At 37.7% G+C, this 23,614-nt stretch overlaps 1 protein-coding gene across 1 annotated transcript in view; it reads left to right on the top strand.

Moving 5' to 3' along the window:
• The first annotated feature begins 233 nt into the window (after nucleotides 1-233).
• Nucleotides 234-23,614, top strand: part of LGR5 (leucine-rich repeat containing G protein-coupled receptor 5) — a 52,515-nt gene continuing 29,134 nt past the window's right edge. Inside the window, exons 1-3 of the mRNA XM_010561780.1 lie at nucleotides 234-322; nucleotides 15,019-15,090; nucleotides 16,705-16,776. Coding sequence (XP_010560082.1) covers nucleotides 261-322; nucleotides 15,019-15,090; nucleotides 16,705-16,776 — 206 coding nt within the window. The 5' untranslated portion in view covers nucleotides 234-260. The remainder of the gene's footprint in view (nucleotides 323-15,018; nucleotides 15,091-16,704; nucleotides 16,777-23,614) is intronic.

Here is a 23,614-nt window from a genome sequence, read left to right on the forward strand (position 1 = left end):
GCTGATTTATAGAGCATGATAAAACATTCCAAAATCTTTGGAAACAAGGAACATGCTACAGCCTGTATTTGGTTTGACAAAGCTGTGTTCATATGAAAGAATGTTTAACGTGCTAACTAGATAATGATTCATCAGTTCTGGCAGAGGAACTAATTTTTGTTAATGTAGTACTTAAAAATGTGTGGAATGAACAGCTGGATACCACAGTTGTGGCATGCCATATTAAGTCTCTGTCTGTTTTCCCCTACAGTGATCTCAGTATGAACAACATTACTAAGCTGCCCTCAAACCCTGTGCACAATCTCCGCTTCCTGGAAGAGCTGTAAGTATCATTGTATCCTTGATGGGCATAGTCAGCACTAGACACATTCCTGTGTTTGTCTCTCATACTTACTGTGGGAACCAGATAAAACGGTGCAGGAAAGCTGTCAGCCTGACACTTTTGGCACATGCGGAAACACTTAGTTGAAAAAAACCAATTGCTTGTGATTCTGGAAATGAACTTATAAAAGAGTTACCGTGAGGCTACAACTTCTCTAAGCAGAGACAGAGCCAAACAAATTAAAATTTTTAAACAAGGGCTGTTTAAAAGAGCTGGATTGCTTTTTGGAAATAGTTAAGCAGCAGGATATTAAAAGTTTGAATACTGGCTCATGTTTATTAAAATCGCAAGTAAAGCTATAATCAAAACCAAAACCTGCTGCCTTGTTCTGCCTGTGTCAAGGACAATTGAGTCCACATTTCATAGTATCAAGGCTTCTTGTCCTAATCACTTTTAATTACTGTTTCCTTACTCTTAAATTTAGCATCCCTGAAGGCTGACTGTAAAATGCAGAATCTTGCAAAAAGCTTAGTTACGCTATCTAGTACGTTCACTGAGGGGAAAAAGTACACTGAGAAAACTAGCTAATCAAGCACAACATCAAAAGAGGAATGCTGGTTTGAAGCGATGGTGACTAACCAAAAGTGAAAAGTATTGTGCATTCATGAGGCCTGGATTTGGCAGTGACCCTAGTTATAATGGCCCAGGCTTAAAAGAAAATTTAGGTTCCTGAGGAGTGATGGAGACTCTGTAGCTGATGCACCATAGATCTTGTGGGAAAAAGCTGGCACCTGCATTTGCATGAGTACCTCTAAAAGTTGATTAAAAGAATTGTCTGGGCATCCAGCCTCTTATGAAACATGGTTTATAAGTTTTTAAAACTGAAGGCCTCCTTTATTTATAGCATGTTTAGCTGCTAACACACCATAAAACCCATGTAAGATATGCAAATTCATGGTGCTGCCCTTCTTGCAAAGACATGGTCTATTTTAAGCTATGAAATGTGTACAGTCCTCTGCAATTTAGGTGGGTATTGCACTGACAACTTTTGCTGTCCTTGCTATCGCTCATTTGAATTTTGCCACCTGGTCTTTCCAGCCGGCATCTATGAAAAAAAAACCAAGAAATTAAAACCATTTTGTACTGCTAACTTTGAACAATACCCTATTTGCAAGCAGATTTTCCTTTCTTGTCTTATTTTTATTAGTGGTAGCATTTGTGTTTAGAAAGCACTATTTCTTTTAATTCTTTCTCTTCCTTTACTTCTTGTCTTTGGTTATCATTATCTGTATTGCTCTTGGTGCAGCTTTCAAATAACATACAGATATGGACATAACAAGGAGAGATGTCACACAACAAGTGTTAACAGTATCAAGTGTGTATGAAGTGAATCACGTCACAAAGACCCTGTTTGTGGATTTTTGCATCATGTTTGTGTTTGCTTGTCCAATCTGTCAGCTGTAATAACCCTACTAAAAACTTTCAACCCAATGGTTGGTTTCTCTCCAGCCATTAAAGAAAAGAAAAACAGAAGTTTGGGCTTTTCCTGGAAGGAAATTCTAATACATTAAGCCAAGTTACCTTCACTCTTTCATTTTATGGTCCAAAGTTAGATGACCCAAATAGTGACACTTGCATCGCTGCTTGAGAAACTGTTCCGCAGTCTACTTCATCTTCCTGATAAAGACCTTTGAAAGTGTTCTTACCTTATTCTTGTGCTGGGCCTACTTTTTCCACTGGAAATATTAAGCCGTTATCCTTATAACCCTCTGTTCCAAATTAAGTAATTCCAATCCTTCATTGCTGGTAGTATCATAAAAATATTTATTTCTTTACTATGTTTTGTTTTACATATACAGTCAGCTCCTCCATTCGTTTCACACAAGCCAATCATTTCCATTTCTCATTAATTGTGATGCTGTTTTATGAAACCCTCCAGTTTGTATTGACTTTTCAAAGAAGCATAGAAAACTGAAGTCTTTGAAGAGGTGAGGCAACTGATTACCTCTTCTTAATGCAGATTCAAACCCATTGTGCTGAGAGATTCTTCAGTGTTTAGAGGCATGTAATACAATTCAGTCTAGTATTGCATAGAAAAAAATATAGACAATGGAAAGGGAACTGGATATTAAATTTTGAAGTAAAGGGTAACAGCCATTGTAGTTCCCGTGCTCTTATATGTTCATTTCTGAGCAATGATTGTACATATGAAAATTATTTTGCCCATCCAGGCATTGCCACATGATTTTTATTCCCAGCTTACCTGGGAATTCTGTGTTTTGTTTCTGTTGCTTAGCTGAAGGGGACTATTGCAAAATATAACTTGGCCCATAATGCAGACATTGTAAAAATAAGATAATACATGACCTTTATACCAAAGCAATGTTTCCATGAAATTAAAATGCATCTTAGTAATATCTATCTGCTCTTTGAAATACAAGAACAGGAGCTTAAAATGCATTTTTTAGGGTTTTTTAGTGTTGAAATAAGTGTTACTAATCCCTTTATTAGAGGTCTGCCTCAAAAATCTGATAAAAGCTAACAATTGATCCACTGAGTTTTAGCTTAGATGTTATGTCCTAGGTGCCTGGTTTGGCAATACTGGTAAGTCTTTACCACAAAAGAACAGAGATTTTATTAAGACAGTTAAACCAATTGTTTTGACTCCAAAGCAAGGATGGATAAGCCAGGTCTGTTCAGCAAGTTCTGACCTTCTAAGCTGAATCTGATTCACTCTTCCAACCAAGATTAGACACCTCTGCTATCAGCATTCTTGTAATCCTGATGATTATGCCTGGTATTTATCCTTAACTAAAGAGTTTGATCACTGAAGTACAACATATTGAAACTATGCTGTATTTTTGAGGTGCGTGTTCCTCTAAAAATTTTGGAAAACCTTGCAGTAATTTGAAAACTGAACTGTTCAAGCTCTTGAAAAGTTTAGTTTTGAGCAAGACCTTTTATTTGTGAAAATGATGGGCCTTTCAGGCCTAATTTTCTCTTAAAGTGCATATGATGGAACTCCCACTAAGAAAGAAATATGCTTCAGCTGCTTGATTATCAGCAAGTTGCTCTGCATGAACTTGTACAACACCATTAAGTCAAATTCTTTATTATAAATTCAAAATAACTGCAGATATTTATCAGTATGACTGAGTCCAAGACTCAGTCTCATGTGGAGTATTTCTAGATGTATGTCATTGTGCAATATGTGTAGAATGCCCATATTAATAGAGCAGTAAGTTAGAGTAATGCATGAAAAAAAGGGGTTTTAGGAGGGTAAAGAATTACCTAGGGTGGGACACTTATATAAGAGTTTAAGAGGCAGCTACATCTGAGTCTAGACATATCATTTTGTGATTAAGAATACTTCAAAGCAGTGCCTGAAACTGTTTCATTTTATAAATTAATGTCTCTATCAAGAGTGAGGAAGAAAGCCAATAATAATTTAAAACTATTTTAATCAGACCTAACTACAAATATCTCCAACTAGATATATCTCCACACATACATACATATGCATATGCATAAATATATGAACACGCACCCACACATGCACATATATAAGGCTTTTATTTTAATTTTAAACACTGGAACATTCCACAGATAAGAAAACTCCAAGTGATTTTTAGTATCTTGCTATTTTTCAGCAACTTAAAATAGGTGTTTTAGTAAAACAGCAACAAAGGACTGGTTTATTACAATTATTTTACCTACAGAGTAAAACAGTTCCAAATAGCTTCCATTTCACAAAATCAAGCAATGAAACCACCTTAAATTAATAGCAACCTACATATAGGTGCAAGAAAGTTTACTGAAACCCATGTTATTTCTTAAAATAACCTTGAAGGGAATTAAATGTATGTACAAAGTTTTTCAAATTGATCACGGTATTATTACAGCAGTTACTCAGGCAGAAGTGCCTTTAAAAGTTCATTTTACTACAATACTGAAGTGCAGAATTACAGATACAATACAGAACAGACATATTATGTGAATCTCGCCATGATTTGTGTGGAAATCCCTTTACACTGCAGAAGTGGTCAAGAGGCCACTGTATACATGAAAATGAAGTCCTAAATTACCAGACACAATCCGTTACCATCTGTTCTTATTTATTGTTTTCCCTTCTCTCTCGGTTTGCTCTTTCTTCCTACAAAGAGGTTTTCAAAGCTGCTAATGGGAATTAGGTGTTCTTTTCCCCACTGACTTGGAGTGGTGGGACTGAGCTCTCTGGTCATTTACATCTTTGAAAACTGAGAGCATTAACTCTTGGGGTGTCGTACAGTCTTTATTTTTGTGCTAGTGCAGGCACATTATGGCCAGCACTGAAAACTGATTCTGCACTTTTCACTATTATGTAAGCTAGTATAAAACATGAAACTGCTGCAGCCATAGTCCAAAACTTTCTGGAGAAAGTGGGCGAATCTTGTAATTTACTTCCACAATCTTTGGACAGGATGCTTAAATAACTAAAATCTTTCCCAAAGATTAATCTGCATAGATTTAAAAACCTCCAAGGCAAAAAAGTAGAAATACCTGCAACTGACATGCACAAAAAAAAGTAAAAATAGAGTATCTATTGGCCTCAAACTGTCCACACATGCTTCTTTCCGATGTCACTTAAATATGTTTTATAGTTCTTGCACAGCAGGTTTTAGTGGAGCTGTTCGTGGTGGAAATTGGCTTGCGCCACCTCTGTCAGCTAAAGTTTCAAGAACTTTCACTGCTAAATGACTTACAATCCCATAGGTAATTTCAGAGCTGCACACAATCCAACACGCAAGTTGTGAATTTGATTTCTTCACATAAATTGTGAATTTGGTTTCTTCACTTCAAACATGCATACATGTAGAGACGATCTGTTCAGACTATGCCACTGTGTTCGATACGTGGTGTTTGTCAGTGAGAGGTACCTGGCACCAGCCAGGCAAGTGGCCCATGGCACATTGTAAATTCTGTTGCCATAAGACAGACTTTGTTGATAACTCAGGGCTGTGGCTCCCCAACTTTGCTTTAATACAGCCAGGGAGACACTCAAAGTCCTGACGGAGGGAAGTGCAGTGGTCATTTTGAAATTAACCGTACGTTGGTAAAAACAGTGAGAAGATGTTTGTATAGTTAATCAGTTGGAAGCAATTACAGTAGTTTTCTCCTGTAGTTTTTGCATACACAGTTAGTTTGATTACCTAGAAAAGAACAAACATAAACGCAGAAGTTTCCTACTGTATGGAATAACAACTTGTAACCTTTGCATTCACAAAACAATGGCCCTGATGTTCTGGAGCTGTCACTGCCTTTTTTGCTGTCCCTTTGATGCCACCAAAGTGCGCAACAACAAAGAATTCTCCCATGTGGATGTGTCAGTCTGACACCCTCCAAACTGCCCTTTTTGCTGTCTTATCAAGAATGACAAGATGAGGAACAAAAAAAAAGAGAAACAACAGAGCAAATGCCTTACTAAGTCAGAGCTACTTGCATTGCTTGTTGAATAGCTTGTGCTGACAGACAATTATTCTGGAAATGTTAATGCAAATTGCATGGAGCAACCTTGACATGGGAACTGCTGTGCATCTGTGGTGTAAAGGGGCAGAAGGGGAGAAGATGGGGGAAGGAAGAAGATAAAAGAGAAGTGAAAAGAGTAAGATATGCATGCAGGAGGAAACAATAAATGTTCTAGGTTGATATCCAAGAAACCTTGTCAGTGCTGCTGCGTTGCTCTTACTGAGTGTGTGTTGAAGTTTATTTTTGGCTTGTAGCTTGTAAATGCTTTCTGGAACTTGTAATTTGTTATCCGGCAATATTCGTTAGGAACTAGTTTAGAATATCAAAAAAAAGTCATAGGAAGAGCTTTTTGTGTTTTGCGATCAATACAGATAGTGAAATTATACTTAATTAAACTAAGGTGAAACGATGCTTTATTAAACGTGCTATATATCTGTAGAACCTGAGGCAGGATTTTAATTTAAGTCTTACACATTCCATGTGTACTGCAGCAGCAAGTATGCAGAAATAATTTCCTTTTTTGTCAGAGGAAGTTCAGCTTGTTTGTAGACTGCTTGATTTCAGTGCAGTGAACGCTTCTGATACCTACACTGTTCAATTTTCCACTTGCTTAGGTTCATGGGTAAAGTATTCAGCCACTATCACATTTATATCTAATAGGTTGGCAAGCACAGTAAAACCAACTTCTTCTTTCTTAGTTGTTTTTTTGAATTTCCAAACAGGAGGAGCAGTAATTTCTCCAGTAATTCTTTGGTGTTGCTTCATTGTACTACTCAGAAAACAGTAGTAACCTCGAAACTTGGATCTACACAATTTGTGTCCTTTGCCTATCACGCAGGAATGACAAAACAGCTAACACATTTTTCTTTATTGATAGTTTGATTGTAGTGTGTTGTACTGCAGTACACTTCACCCAGTTCCTGTTATTAATGATTATTACTATTAGTTCTTACCCTTTCTGGTGATATTGACTCTACTGGGATAAAACAAAAACCAGTATCAGAAGTGTAAATGGCACTTGGAAGACCCAGCCTAGGAAGTGTGATCTATATGATCCACCATTTGTTGCTGCATCTTGCTGTAACATTTAAACACTGAGACAGGAATTTTAACAAGTTTAAGGTTACTCTGGGAGTAGTGATTTGGTGACAGCATTCTTTAAACACAGAAGTAAAGTTACGTCTCCCACTGGTTCTATCCTCGGGATCCACTGCTGGGAATCGGCGTGGGATTCCCCGGCTGATGCTGCAGTACCTCCCGACAGCTGGCCTTGCTGCGATCAGAAGGCAGGTACCTGGCTGCCTGTTCAGCAGAAGGGCCCTCCTGGAGCCCTGTAGAAGGACGCTGCCTTCTGCAGCGCTGAGAGCAAAACAGCTTGTTCTCAGCACTGGCCACGGACAGCTTCATGAAGGGAAAGATCAGTTGTCTTTAGCATTCATGCCAGGTGCATAAAGAGTCTCTGCCTTTTGTAAGTGGAGAAAGAAATAGTACATTTTAGACCGTATCCTTAACTGACAAAAATCTATGATCTGTTTTATCAAAGCCAGCTCAAGATCAAATACACAGTGATTTCATTCCAAGTGCTTGAGGTCAGTTGGAGTTATTCCAATTTACACCCTATGAGAATTTGGCACATGCATTTTAAAAGCCAATTAGGCCCTAAAGCAAGAGCAGATTGTGTTATATTTGAATTTCCAACTAAACTGTAAGTAGCAATAAATATAATATACAGCACAATTACAAGTTGCACACTCCCCTCCCCTTTTTTAAAGAAAGGAGAATATCTTTACATTTTCTTCTTTGATCTCTCTGAGCATCAGATTTTTTAATATATCATTTGACGCACATTTCTTTTTATATTACTATAATGATTACAGTTTTAATTAACATGACAGATTGAAATATAAAAAGGTAATTAAAATACAGAGTAACATTTAAATTCCTAGTCTAACAAAGTAATTCCTCAAAAACATTTTGAAATATATATGTTGATATCATCCATTAATTAACTAATAATTAACACAGTAATTAATCATCTGTTAATTCATACATTTCTATTGCATTGGCCCAAGAATAATCACTAATAAACATCAAATTAAACTCTTACCTTGAAATTTTAGTTGACTTTGGGTAAGTGCTTGATGAGTATCCGTATTGTCAAAGCTTTTTTGATGTAAGAAGCAAGAACATTTCCTGTTACCTATTTATGGATGTGTATGTAAGCTGAAGAAAAATATCATCATAGAAATATATAAATTATATATACTGGTTATATATTTACATAGTTGGACTAAATATATGTGTAGCTGTGTGCTTGTGTATCTTTGATTAAGTTTGACAGGAAACAAAATTGAAGCAAAAGATTCAAGATTGGTAATTCTTCCTTGAACAGAGGCAATTTTTTATATCCAGAACAAGCTGTTTTAGAAAAAGATTTGAACATTTATGTTTTCCTGTTATACTTCCACGTTGTTCTTCCACAAACAGCCATTTCCTTTATTAGAAATGCAGGTAATAGTTTTAGGATTGGTACTAATGCTACTGGTACAACTCCTCAGAGAAGAGTAAATTGCTGGCAAATACGATACTAAGGGAGGATGCAAATGAGAGTCCTATTTCTACTTGTGTCAACACAAATTTTTGCACAGACATCAATGAGACTAAGATTTCACCACGGATCTTTATCAGTTATTCAGAGCAATTATGGCAGTTAGAGAGGCGGATCAGGCTTTTAAGAAAGAAGTTTCAAATTACAAAAGAGAATTTCTTATCTGTACCCAAGGTATAAAAGACAATTCACGGTTACATGAATTTTAATGGAATTTTCTACATGGCATGCTAGTGGTTTAGCACCAAATTCAGGAAGGTTAGTACCACATAGCAGCAGAACTGTCCCAACTGCTGGGGTTTTTCACTGGCTCAGGCCTTCTGTACTTTCAATTTATATTCACAAAAGCAAAGACTTTTTTCATCAGTCTCTAGGTTCTTCTATATTATTTCTTTTCAATTTTCTGTCTGGAGAGTTTGTTAGTCATGGTATATAATGTAGCAAATGAGGAATGAAATGTCTGTTTTCCAAGAAAACAGGCAAATATAAAACTGAGTTGTGACATTATTGATGTTAACCTACTCATCTTTAAACATACATACATACATATATATATATATAACACCAAGTTCAGGATAGCATTCTCTTAGCATGTGCAGTCTTTGCTCATTCTTTAAATAAAATCAGCAAACCAGTTAGTGAACAGAAGTAAAATGCAAAGTCAAAGGGACATCAAGGCAAGATAGTAGTTCACAGAATTATTATTGTAGAAATCCCTCAGTATCTTTGCACAGCTGAAGGATGATTTCAGATTGCATTCACAATTACATTCTGCATAGGATATTGCAGTATATGTGGAGTGATAAAATATAATGCAACGCAAGTTGTGCAACAATATGTAATCTAATCTGTATTAGAGGGCATGCACTGGCACTAGTCTAGAAACATTGAGTCAGTCTGGTATTGTTATTATAGTTTACTGGCATAATAATAAGAGTCCAATATATTTATCATAAATTTGAGTGTAATGAAGTTCTACTTAACTGTATCTGTTCTGAAATAGAATTATGACAGATTTCACTGGATTTTCACTTCTTAATAGTGGAGCTTATCTCCTTTCACACTGCTTATTCCTGTCATATGTTGAGCCACCCCAAGATCCAGAGTGCCATCTATTCTCCTACATTTCAGCACCTTGCAAGATTTGATCAGTAACTTGTTCCAAAAAATTCCATTGTGCTATTCCTGTTAGAACACAACATGAATATGAATTAATGGAAACGTTATGCTTTTTTCCAAAGGAGACTATTATCTTCCTTTCAAGTCCTTCCTATAGGTTTGATACTGCTAGATTTTGAAATACACTTTAGAGGTGCTTGTTCAGCATTTGCTGCACTAGATCTTACTCAAGCAAAGAAGAAAAGCGGTCACCACCCATATCATACTGTCACTGTCTGCTGCAGACAATGAGGAATAGCCGGGTTAGATTTGCCACGGCTTCTTTCCACAGTAAGTGGAGAGGTGCTTTCTTTGTTAAATGCCACAGTTTGTTAGCTGTAGAGAGAAGACTTTTCAGTGTTTCAAGTTCACCTTCCACCCCAGCAAGTAATGAGGAGACACTCGGACCCAGGCATGGCTTGTCCTGATGCAGAAAACATGCGCATACAAAGCAGTTTTGAGGTGGCGAAGAAAAATTATTGTACTAGAAACATAAAGAAAATAGTTGACTGTGCTCAGTCACAACTTCGTGTTTATTTGCTTCTTGCTGAGGAATGAAGTTTTTCTTTTCAGACATGAGCAACAATCGAAAGAAAACAAAAAGGTTCTAATCATTTTCAGAGCTTTCTGTGGGTGTCTCATTAGTTGTGTTGACTTTGGGAATGTTCTGCTGACTTGGTGACCACCGTTTCTCAGAACTATGACACTGCAGGAGAGGTCAGAATACACCAAAGGGGTAAACAGATGGGGAACACTCAAAGGAGAACCCAGACACACCTTTTCTTAGATCCAGCCATAGGCCATGAACCTGACCTGCAGCACTGCAGCTATTCCAACAGTGAGCAGAGATTGCCAGCTGGGCTGAACTGCATTGAAAGATATTTTATAAAATGCTGCCATTTAAAAGAATGGAGGCAACATGCTTTTCTCTAAGCTTATTTATTTTACATCTTTTAGAAAGAAACATGCAGTAGTATAAAAACTTAGTCTATGCTTAAGCCAAAAGTATTGTAGTATTTTGACTCCAACAGTGGCAAGTAGCAGGTACTGAGGATAGCATGTGGTAACACTTCCCCATAAACTTTTCCAGCCTCCATTAATTTGCAAGATTATATGAAGCAGTGTAGGTATAATCTAGTTCTAAAATAATATAGCTCCAAAAGTATGGTCCAAAATCAGAAATGCTGTGTACTTTTGATTACTTTTTCATTAAAGAGATGTGATACATTTGAGTCTGAATGTACTTTATGAGATATTCCTAAAATAATGTCAGAAATGCTGGAAATAAATAACTTTTAAAAATTCAAATTCGAAGTCATTCAAACAATAGAAGCCAGCCATTTGGTTGTGTAAGTGCTATAAACAAGCTAGTTCATTCCGGCTCTCAGAAATCATTAACTAAATGCTGAACTATAGAGACAGATAGTATGTCCATCCTCATCTGTTCAGGGAAAGCAATATTTACCCATCCAGAGTAAAATCACTACCCAAAGTCCATCCAAAGTTCAGTACAATACTGGGCAGCTTCCCTCAAATAATTTAGGGTAATGGAAAACAAAATCCCTGAGGTGGAGAAGAGTAAACCCTGATAGATACTTCATAGATACTGTAGTGTCAACAAGGGGATTAATTTTCCCTTATGCCAAGACTGAGCATAGAAACACAGTAATAGCAGGAAAAAGCTGCAAGGAAGGTATTAAAAATGGTCAGGAACAAATAAGCCAAACTTAATGAGCTTTGCAGCAGGCCTTAAAGAACTGATGTGCTAACTTTCATCCCAGAATATTGGAAGAATTAGACAATGATCCAAATGAATCGGTTTTGCTGATTTTTACCAAATACCACAATGCTGAGGAATTCCAACCACACACCTACCACAGCTGGGAAGATGCTACTGTTGTGCCAGTGTTCAGAAGGGTGCCATGGAGTGTCTTGGGAATAGATAGGTGGTTTGCCTGAAGTCAGTTCCACAGAAAGTCATGAAAAGGGCATCATGAGAGAGAATTTAATATGGTAACTGAATGTCAGACAACATCATTACATAGAAAATAGTTGTTGCCAGATGTCTACCTTTTCTGACATGGTCAGTTTGCTTCGTGAGAGAACTAGACAGGCATACATGTATTTTGGCATTTGTGATATATTTGATGTAGCCCTCTACTGAAATCTGTAAGGCTATACATGATGAGCATGATCTGCTGCTGCATAAGCAGAGGAGTATTATATAAGATAGTATTAATCACTGTCTGCAAAATTAGTGAGCGCTCTCTCCAAACTCAAAAATATTCAAAGCAGAACTTCAAGAATGACCTGAGGTTTGAAAAACTCATAAGGAGTAAATGCAGAAGCTGTCTCTACCAAAAAGAAAATTAACATGTGGTTTCATCTGTCTAAAGTGTTTGTACAAGACATATTTAATAATTGAGAAGTTGTGATCTAGAAGGAAAAGAAGCAGAATATAAAACAAGGGTTGGAATCTGAAACAAAACAAAACAAAAGAGGAAAAAATTACATCTCACTTTAGTAGTGCAGGTAACTATCACTCAGAACAGCTCAGGAACATGGCTCAGCATCCCTCGCTTACAACTTACCGTCTGTCAGCTTTGGATATTCCTCTAAAAGGTGTTGGAGCTGGGGCCATGCGTAGGGGTCAGGCTCTTAGGGTGGTATATTGTGGGTGGCTAGATGGAACTTACAGTCAGAATGACAGCTGTTTAAGCTGGCAAATCTTCTCCTGAAGCCAGTTTGACAGAAGACCTGGCCACAAAAGGAAACAGGGAAAAAACGTGTAGCATGTACATGTATAGGTGTCTCTCTGTCCTTAGGTATTTCTTTCTAAATATATTAGATATACATTACAGCTGCCATAAAAATGTCTTAAAATTATGATAGTACATTTTCAAAAAATGCCAAACATTAAGTCTTACCACAGAAAGCCATGATGATGCTCTGAAGCTGGGGAAAGTGAGTATTACACATTGAAACAAGACTTTAAAGCTGCATAGTGTCCCAATTAAATTGCCAGTCCTGCATTTGCAGCAGGGAGGAGCGTGCTTGGTAATTGCCAAAGCCTTCTCCAGGAGCTTTTAAACAGGTCTGATTTTCTCAGCTGGCCCATTTTATGAAGAGTATTCCAGTTCAAACAGGCGGTATGAACATGTAGTGTGTTTAGCAGTTTGCATTGCGACAGTTACGAAAATTGCCGCAGCACAGCCACACTTAAAGAAGGGATGGTGGCCTGAAAGAGCACCAGCTTAAGTCTTTAGACGTGTGGGTTTAGTTCAGTTCTCTGCTCTTTATCAAGCTTTCCATGTGACACTCAAAGCAGTAATCTACAGCTCTAAGTGAAAACCTCAATATCTGTACCTACTTTTTTTCCAGTAAAGTTTTGCAGACGCCTCACTTTCTGGTTCATGCCAGACTCATGTTGAGACTCATGTCCAGTCATGTCATTAAAATAACAGATCAAAAGGGTGCTGTGGGGGTGAATTCTTTCCAAAAAATCATGTCATAAACTGAGATCAGCATTAGATAGGTCCTGAGCCTCTACTAGTCAGTGATCCACAAATGGCATTTACTTTCAGAGACCCAGTCTGGTGTGCCTGACCTAGCACACATCTGCTTGATCCAGCAACAACCCAAAAGTCATTGCCATTTTCATTCAGAATGAAAGCTGAAGCTGGAGAAGCCACTCACACATCTGGAAAAAAAATAGACTCGGCCTGTGAGTGCTTCACCTTGGAGCAAGAGTGACCCAGGTTTGGTTCACTCATCTGCCTCCAGGTACTCAGGTGCACGTGCCCAATTCTCAGATGTCTGAACGACAAACTCCGGTGTACTCCAAAGGGAGACACAAGCTCAGCAGCTCTTGTCTGAAGCTGAGTGCCTCTGCAGAGCACAATTAAATTCATTAAACAGAGAGAGGAAGAGCCACTTGCTTGGAGTTACAGGTCACATTGTTCAGCAGGTGTGTGTGTAGAGGGAAGAGCCTTTTCCACAAACTGGAAATGCCTGAAAAGTCTTTGGAGCTGGGATCTAGAATCATGTTTTCTTTCTTTATGGCCCAATTTATATTTTTATTTTCTGCATGAAAGAGGTGTCTAAGGAGAAGGTGTGCTCAGGACCCTGTAGTTAGCTTGAGGCAACTAAACTCCAAAGGAAGACTGCGTTGAAGGGCCAGTCAGTGCTGGATCTTTGGGACTGCAGTCATAAGCACCCGGCCTTTGCCATGAACAGTACTGGCAACCCTGGTGCCTACTTCAGTGCTGTAGGTTCCTCTCTGCCAGCTTGGTACCTAAGGCATTTTCTGGATCTAGTCCTGTGGTCTTTCCTAAGGGGCCAGAGGCCAAATCAAATGTCAACTCTGTTATCACATCAGCTGGTCTGTGGTAACTGTCTGCAATTTTGGTGTGCACTATCTTAGCTGATGGGAAATATCAATTGCACTTGGCTTAACTTGGTCTGCAAATAGAAGAGGGTTACATCATCATATCAACCTGCATTTGTTGCCAGCTAAGAGCAGACACTATGGCTCTACTGACACAAAGTAACTTGACGAGGAATCTGACCCCTGCCAGTCAGTTTTCCAGGTAGGGTACAGGTATCATAGCACATTCATGCCGACCTGAGATGTCGGGAGGCTAAATGCGAGATGCTGTGGAGATGCACTGATGGGGAACGTGGAAATACCATTATTTCACATTAAATGCATGAGATCTTTCCTAGGCATAAACCTTACAGAATGCGGTCTTTTTTTGTCAGAGTTAACATGCTTTACAGAGGTATTTGTTGTACTTACATAGGTCTGTAAAATACTTTCAGGCGTTCTGAGAAGGAATACGTAATAGAAGTAGGGAAAAAAGCCCTACAAATTTTAGCAAATACACTTTATGCCAACCTATTACACATCTGCTCACAGGAAAAATTATGATTCCACCAGTATGGCAGTTTTATGTGTAGTTATTTTAAAATGAACTGTGGCCATTACTATGTGGATATATTTTGATATTAGTGCAAATGAGTTAAATGTTCACAGACATCATACGTGCACAATTCCAAAAGTGCATGGCTGTAAATCCAGTGATGCTAATTGTTGTCAGTATATCTGTATTTTAGTTGCTGAGATTGCTGTAATCCTTAAAAAGAACAATATGAAGAATTCAGTGTGCATTCTAAACCATAAGCTCGATTTGCAATGAAATTGCATTTTGTCTCTGCAGTCCAGCTGTCAGTAAATCAACTGTACAGTTAATGGCTTCTCAGGTTTTTTTGCTTTTAAAAGTGTATTAATGACAAAACAAGGCTATTAAACTACTGCCTCTGGCATCAGTCACTCAAACATAGCTGTGTTGCACTTTTTAACAACCAAATTAATTCCACATGAAGAGAAAAAGTATTCACTCTTTTCCTTTTTCAAACTTTGCAGACGTCTTGCAGGAAATGGCTTGACATACATTCCTAAGGGAGCATTTGCTGGCCTTTTCAGTCTTAAAGTGCTGTAAGTAAACTGTGTGTTGTTTGATATATTTCTGATTTCCTAAATGCTCCAGGGAACTAATTAACCAGTGAAGTTTTGATCAAGTAAATTACATATTTTGATCAGCTCATTTTGAACAATTCAATTGAAGTGAAGATACATATGAACATCATTAAATCTTTGTTTTTTCATATAGAAAATATCCTAAACACAAAGGTTGGAAAACATTAATGGCATTCTAAAAACAACTTGCTCATCAAGTAGATGTCTCTGTACAATATCAAAGGTAAAAATTGGTTTGGTTAATAGTTTCTTTAATTGTCTCAAAAGTTCTGATTTCAAGTCTAAAAATCTTAGTGAACTTTTTGTGATCACACAAAACTGGGGGTAAATTGCCTTTTCCTTTTCTTGAGAGCCAGGGGGAAAAAAACATTATTATAGAAAGAACACCATGTAATTTAAAATGCAGTTTGTATTTCATATCTTGTTCTTTGCAACGTAATTACTATAAGATAAATTATGAAAAATATGACAAAACCCTGTATTATTTGGAGTAATAAGACAGTACATATGGTTACTAAAATTATTAGCAGGCCACATCTCATAATATTTATACTAGAGGGTATCTTTGCCTATGTAAAGTTCAAGAAACTGTATTATTATCAAGAACACCAACCTCCTAGGCAGCATCAAGCCAAGCCAGATGCTACTGTAAGAGTATACAAAGCTCTGCTGAAAAAATATGTAAGTGGGAAAGAAGTATGAAGAGCTTCCCACTCCATCTACTCTTAAGTTGGCCAGCTGTAGCTCTTGGTGGCCTAAGGAGATTTAGGCCTGCCAAAAATGATTTAGTTTACAATGTGCCATCGAGTATGCCTCATTTTGAAGGCAGCGTGTACTACTTCAGTTTTACCCACATAGAATCCTTTTATATATGTAGCAGTTGGTCCAAACAAGGATATTAGGTGGTGTGAATGAAACCACATTCAAAGGGAGGAAAAGATTCTTTTGGAATGAAAAGTGATTTTTCAATCTTTGCAAGCTAAGTGATGTGATATATCAGAAAAGAAATTTGTCAGGTAATTGCTAGAAACCTTCCATTTGAGAAAATTTATTTCATTGGGAAAAATTCAGCAGTTTTTACAGAGGTAGAATTTTATTCAAACCAAATCATAAACTCCTGATACAGTCAAAAGTTCTGTTTGCCATAGCAGCATTTGCCTGAATAAGGATTTCAAGGGTCAATCCTTCACAGCTTTATCAGAATAAGAAACTGCAGCAGTTCAGAAGGAAAAAAAAATCAGTACACGAGGATGACAATTTGGGAATCACTGGAGGCAATTAGGATCTCAAGCACTATTGAAAGCAAATCGGATTTATTCTTTTAACTTCCTCAGCTGCTTTGAAAATCCTGCTCAAAGCTGATGTGTAGCTGTTAACAAAGCTAATATGCTACAGGTATTTGTTTGCTTTGAAGAGAACTGGCATTTGACAGGGGCAGAGGAACAGATTATTTGTGTAGCTTTCCTTTGTTTGTAATCTTGAAGTAGAACCAGTACAAAGGAGGTAAGCTTACAATAGAAAGAAAATATCTTTACTGTGTTGATTCTGGTTTTTGTGCTACTCAAAATGTAGGATGCTGCAGAATAACCAACTACGCCAGGTTCCTACTGAAGCACTCCAGAACTTGCGCAGCCTGCAGTCTCTGTGAGTATACTTGATAAATGAACTTGTAACCTTGCATGAACAGTAATATGTGATTATCTGTTAACTACTTGTTAATATCACTTAATAATGTGCTGAATCAACTTTTTCTTTTAACTCTCTTTGAGCTGCTTTTCAAGAGAATTGTACTCTCAATTAAACATCAAAAGTGACTGATTTCATTCCAGTAATTTCATGACAGCGGCAGCTTCTTTGCAGTGTTATAAACTGTTTTACCATCTGAGAAGACATTTCTTGCCCTGCAATGCTTTCCGTCTGTCAAGAAGAATATGGTCCCTTGAGCACTGGTCTTTCCCATGGTTTCTTGTTAAGATTCTTCACTGGGGAAAAGAAAGAACCCCAAATGACTCCCATGGTTTTTTTCATTTGGCATAATTTTTTTCTTTTTAAGCAGTATGGAAAACACTATTAACTCATGAAACAAAGTGTACTAGAGGATGCTTAATTATATTCTGTGCTTCAGGCAGGTCTCCGTATTTATAGTTCTTGACTGTGCTGTGCTGACTCAGTCCACAAGCTTCAGTTTTAACAGAACTCCTGCCAAAACTCTAGACAAGGAGTGAGGATTGGCTGCTTCGTGGTATGAATGAAATTATTTTGATGTGCTTCTGCCCCGTAACATAAGGATGGTTGTACCAGGTTATGCTAAAAGCTGACCTAGACCAGTATCCAGTCTTCAACAGCAGATGCCAAAGGAAAACTAGAAGGTCCGGCAAAGAATATAGTAATACTCCTTTGGTAAAATGTCCCAGCTGCCGGAGGTTTGTACTCAAAGACTCACTGAGCATATTGTGGCTTCTTTGAATTTAATCGCTCTTAAAGGGTTTTCTTCTCTGAGTTTGTACGATTGCTTTTTGAGCCAACGTAACATGATTTTTCGTGGTAGCGTATCTGCTGATTGGCTAGCCCTGTGTAGCATGGTGAAGTAGCTCCTGTTACTTACTTGGAACTTCCCACCACATTTGATGTCCCCAAAGTGCAGCATCAGGGGAAAGTGGAAACAGCAGTTCTTTATTGATGTATGCCAGATTTTATAGACTTCTGTTGTATCTCCGTTAGTCATGTTTTTCAGACATAGGCTGATAGGATTGTTTCTCATATGGGAGCTATTCCCTTCCTCTGGTCATTCTTCTCACTCTTACTGAACTTTTTTTCAGTTCTCATATATATGATTTGAGACAAGTCAAGGAAGGATCAGACCTGCACAGCATGTTTAAATTTGCACACCATGGATTTATAGAGGGGAATTATGGGTGCTTTTTTGTTCGCTTTCCTACTAACTCCCCAAACTTTGTTTTGCTTAAATTTTTTTTAACCTTTACTGAACACTGACCTGTTATTTTCATACTTACTACAACTGTGGGACCTCTTTCTAGCATGTTAGTAGCTACTCGAGAGTTTTTCATGTAAAGTTTGAATTGCCTTTTCCCTAAGTACCTCACTTGACACCTATCTATACCGAAATTCATCTGCCATGTTCTTGTTCAGTTGGTTGAGTATCATGAGTTCCTTCTGCTGCACTTGCAGGTCACATTTTGCAACCACAAGGCCACTCTTGCTGTCTCAATGCAGGACACAGTAAATAGAGTATGTTTCTGAATTATCCACAGAATTTCATTGTCAACTGATGCAAAAAAAAAAGACTAAATTTTCTAAAGGACCTACTGATTTTGAATGTGCAGCATAAAATATCTAGATGATTGAAGATAGGCAGGCAGGTTCTTTGGACAGAGGAAAATGTCAACTGACTCTTCTCTGTGCTTTAGTTGAACACCTTATATTTTCACAGAATTACTTTGAAATAAAATTATTTTCCAAAAAAGTTCCAAGATCCAAATGTGGAAGTCAATCTGGAAGTTCAAATAACTATCACAAAAATTGTTGCTACAGTGTGCACTGATCACCAACGTCACTGGTAAAAGTCTTAACAATGACAAGGATAGAGTGAGCATCCGTAGCAAGCTATCCAGTCTGGTTAAGATGTATTGGTTGAGAAATGTACTGTGTTGAACGTGCTCTTCTGTTTTTTTAATATAAAGAAGTTCCACCAGAAGGTTAACATCTTTTGCATACATTCAATTCAGCCAAAATCTGAATAACAGAATTAATGAAATGAATTGATTTTCAGCAAAATTATGTCATCTGTGTATAACTTACCACTACACAGACACACATTATACTGTATTAGCTCCCAGGTTCTTACGTCCGTCTTGAACAACATTTACCTCCTTAATATACAAAGCATTTGTTAAGGTTCCTAAAGGTTAAACAGCCCTAAGAATTAATTATCTTATAATTGTTATTTGGTCAGTGCCTTTTTTCTTTATTGACCAGACAGACTGAAATATCTCAGCCATATACTTTTGAGGTTACAGTTCTTTCCTTTGATCTTTGAAAAAGTCATGAGAAAATGCTGGTCTAGTGACTATAGTAGATTTTCTTTCTGCTAAACAAACAAAAAAAATCTTGTTGAGATCACATCGCTGTATACATATTCTGGACCAAAACACGATAAGCCAAGCAAACAAGAGTTCCTTTGTTGCTCTGAAAGAGACTGTTGAATTTTCAGCACAGTTTCTAAACAAAATGACAGTCTCACTCAGACTTTGTTGCAAATTTTTTTTTCCTTGGGTGAAGAAGTTGAAGAAGTAAACCAAACATAGTCTATGTAAAGGACCGATATTTTGTGACAGAATTAAAACAGAGGAAGAATAGGAGCGGTCAGTGGAAACCTTTAGACAGCTGTGTAGCAGACCCAAGATGGAATGATACGGGTTTGTACAGAAAAGCTACTCACCTGAAAGACGATCACCAGCAAAAGAGACTTCTCTGAGGAAAGGAAAACTATTACTCTTTTGTTTGCTTAAATGGGGTTGTGCCTGTCAGATGAAGGTGTGCACAGATTCAGTTTCTTGTTTCATACAGTCTAGGAATTTGCTGCTCACAGGGTGGTTCTTGCATTGGTTTCTGATTTACAATAGGAATTATTTCTTGAAACCTTTGAAATAGCAGGAGTCTTTTCAAGAGTGTAATTAAGAGGTTAAAAGCCTTCACAAAGGCAATTCCTATAAGATAGCAACTTCTTGTATTTATTATGTTTAACTATGCAGGTGGCATGATTCCTGAAAGCCTGGTTAACCCTTTGCTTTAGGTTAGTATAGATGCAAAAAACTGGAAACCAGTGACAGGACTGAGGCCATACTAACTGCTACCTTAATCAATGTGAAGAGGATTGTGTCAAAATCATTTTTATATAAGTATACATATATAATTGTGTGTGTGTACATGCACAATATATGGGTATATGTATGCACACACAAGTTTTCCATGTTCACTCATCATGCAAATTCATCACATATTTTTGCACAAAAAGGTATTTCTGGATAATATGCTCCCCTTATTATCTAGTTCCAGGCTCAAAAATTACAGTATAGGTATCAATATTGATAGATACATTAATTAATGTTAAATGGCATGTGGCACACAGAACAAGAACTGGTGTATTGCTGGAATGAGCAACAATTTCTTCCACTCTCTTGTTCAAGTTGTAATATTGCTGCCATGCAAAATGGCGTGAGAAGTTTGAGTGATAAATATTCATAAATTTCTTAAGGCTTGACCTAACTCTAGAATAGATCAGTCTTCTTCAGACAGCAGACATTATTTAATAAATACTATAAAATGAGAAATGGCCACAAAAAAATTAACCAAAAAAGCCTAAGATCTGTGAATTTCATCTTCCAACAGCAAAAAATCTATGAGAAAACCTTTATACTGTTGCCTCAAAACAAACAAACAACAATATGTTTTTTTCTGTCACTGAAGAAAAAATAAGATTAAACAATATTAAAACTTCTCCAATTTTATAAAAGTCTTTGTAGTTCAATAGTCAACAACAGTGATGTGCTACTTTGACTGATAAATGAGTTCAGCTACCAGAGCTTGGGCAATGATTGTGTAGGACTCCAATGCCCTTTGTGGCAGGAGGATTTAAGGAAGTAACCAGAACTTGTTGATTTTGAGATGTGGTTTTGATCTCCAAGTTCAGCATAAGGATATCTTCAATGTATTATATGGGCTATAATTTTCCTCTGAAAACTAGTGTGAATACAAATTATCTGGATTACTAGTCCTAATGATTCAAATGGCATTTATTTCCATTAAGCCAAAAAGAGGAAAATATGTTCGCAGGTACCATGGTTGAAAGGGAGGAACACATAATCACTGACGTGTCACTACTTAGATCTTGGCAGCAGGGTCTGAAGTGTCACTTGAATGCTGTCTTCCCTGTTACTCACCTTGAGCAAATGTGTTTCTTTAGAACTGACTATAAGCAGATGGTCTCTGGTTTTTGTGTTTCCCACAGCATCAATATCTCCATTCTGCTTTTAAATCAAGCATTTTAGTGATTTTTAATATACCTGTATAGTCCAAAAATCTTTTACATGGTATATTGATTTCTTTTTCAAGTATCATTAGTAATTAACAGCTTGTTTTCTGTCCAACTTTTTTCATTTAATGTATGTATTTGTTTAAATAGGTAACTTTTTTTCCTCCAGTGTGATTGTCCTGCAGTTTCCAGTGATATCCCTTATATACCAGAATTGGCATATAATTTAAGTATTTTTGAACAAGAAGGGATTGGTAAAGCAGGCAATGACATATCAATAACTTTTTTAAAATTTTTTCCCTAAACATGTTAACACAAATTTTGTATTACTAGCAACTGCTAAGTTGCAGATTTCCATTTGCGAATGTTGCTAAATAAAGGAGGAAAGTGTAATTGGCATTGCTGATGGAAAAGCAATCCTTTGCAGTGAATACTACTCATGAAACTTCACTCCCTATTTATTTTCTTGTTTAGACATCATTGTTAATGAGCAGCTTTTACTGCTGCATTGTCAGACACAGAAATAGTCAAAACCAAGAACACATTGGGTGCTATCTCACTGCCCATGCCAAACCGGTCATGAAGGACATTTAAAAGCAAGCATTATTTACTGTATCACCTGCTTTCATTCCTGTAAAATTTAAGAGGACTTTTACTTTAATAGTAGAAAATAGGGCAGAATACAACATAGCTCATCTTCAAATCGCTGGAAACCGTTGATAGAGGGAAAAAATAAACTATTTTTTCTCCCTTGACAACCTGCAAAGTTGGGATTTAGGGAAGCAAATTAATTTGACTTCACAAGGAACAAGAAAATAATATCAATGAAATTTGTTTTAAATTTCCTAACAGAATTTGTAAATCACTTAAATTTTATTTTTAAGATATTTTGGTATTTGTGGAGCAGCTGATGGTGACCCCGAGTTTTACATAAAAGATTACCTAGAAATCATCTTGGATGTTCTTAATTACCTGGCTGGAACAGGTCAGCAAGTGGATTTTTCATCTTCCTACTCTTCCAAATATTTGACATTACAAGAGAAGTTTCCATTCTTAATCCAAACAAAGAGTTGAAGACTTTGAGGGCAGAGTTCTGAAATGTTTCCAGTTAAGGCTTGAAACTAAAAAGCCTTTTTTTCAGAATTGTTAACTTTAAACAATTTTTTTTCCGGTTTGATGCTTGTGTTAACAATCCTGATTTTTAGTTAAAAGAGAATACAACTTTGATGAAATCACATTCTCCCAAGAGAACTGTTTGCATGAAAAGACAGGAGCTTTAGTTGTGGTTTTCCATGTCACACCCCATGGTAATGCAGCCTACAGAAGGCATTATCCTTCTTAGGAAACCCGGTACCTCAACAGGTACCCACAAACCCCCTGAGGAGGAATTTCCCACAGTTTAAATCACGTTTGTGTGTACCCATGCAGGTGTCTGTACACATATGCAAAGATGTCTCAAAACTCACCGTTGCAGTCTGCTCATGTTATTGCACATCTTAACCATCCGAGCTACTAGAGCCCAGGGGCACACAAGAGTGACTGAAACATGGAGCACTAGTACAATCACAGACCACCTCTCTCAGTCACGCTTTTCTAGCTTGATAAGCAGCTGGGAGGAAGACAGAGGTGCAAGGCTCCCTAAAATGTATGTGCTACTAATTTTTTTGGGTGCAGTCCCTAACTCAACCATCTGTAGGGCCAGTTGCTTTCAAAGTGGGGTGCAAATAGGCCAAACTAGATCAGCAATTCCAGGCCACTGGGTGATGTTTTCTTTCATCTAGTAGAAGCCACTAGGCATCTGACTCTTTTCTGTCTTCTGAGTAATCTCAAAAGGGGTTTTTTTTTGTCACATTTGTAAGGGACAGACAAATTTCTCAACCTCAGAACTGCTAGCCAAAAATCATCCTGCATGGCTGAAGCCCGCCAGGTCGTACACCACATGTGAGAGGAGGACAAGAAGCCACTGTTGGAGTGGTTAGCAGTACAGAGGCTCACCCTAGATTTCCAAGAAGATCCTCCTGGGCACCACACAGTGACAGACTGTGGCTACAGCCAGCCTAGCAAAGCAAACAGTGCTTCAGAGTGCTCCCAGGCACTGGCCATGACAGTCTGTCCTGCTGCACTGTTAACAGGGTCCTTGGCACACTTTTGACCCGTGCCAAATAACATTTGCGTGAACTGTTCCCGGGAGCCATCTGGCAGTTCTTGTGCCCCTGGGACCGTCCCCAGTAGGTGCCCTGCATACAGCCACCTCGCCTGGGAGGCGAGGAGAGGTCACCAGCGTAACGCGGGCCACTCCGAGCCAGTTGGCTGCAGGACCTGGGAGCATTCCCAGCCACACCAAATGTGCCGGTCTAGCTGTGGATTCCTGATCTGAGTCTGCAGCCAGATTCCTAGGATAGCCCAACAACTCCTGCTGGCTTCCACTTT

The sequence above is a fragment of the Haliaeetus leucocephalus genome, unplaced genomic scaffold, assembly GCF_000737465.1.
Source record: "Haliaeetus leucocephalus isolate CR32 unplaced genomic scaffold, Haliaeetus_leucocephalus-4.0 Scaffold151, whole genome shotgun sequence".
Lineage (NCBI taxonomy): Eukaryota > Metazoa > Chordata > Aves > Accipitriformes > Accipitridae > Haliaeetus > Haliaeetus leucocephalus.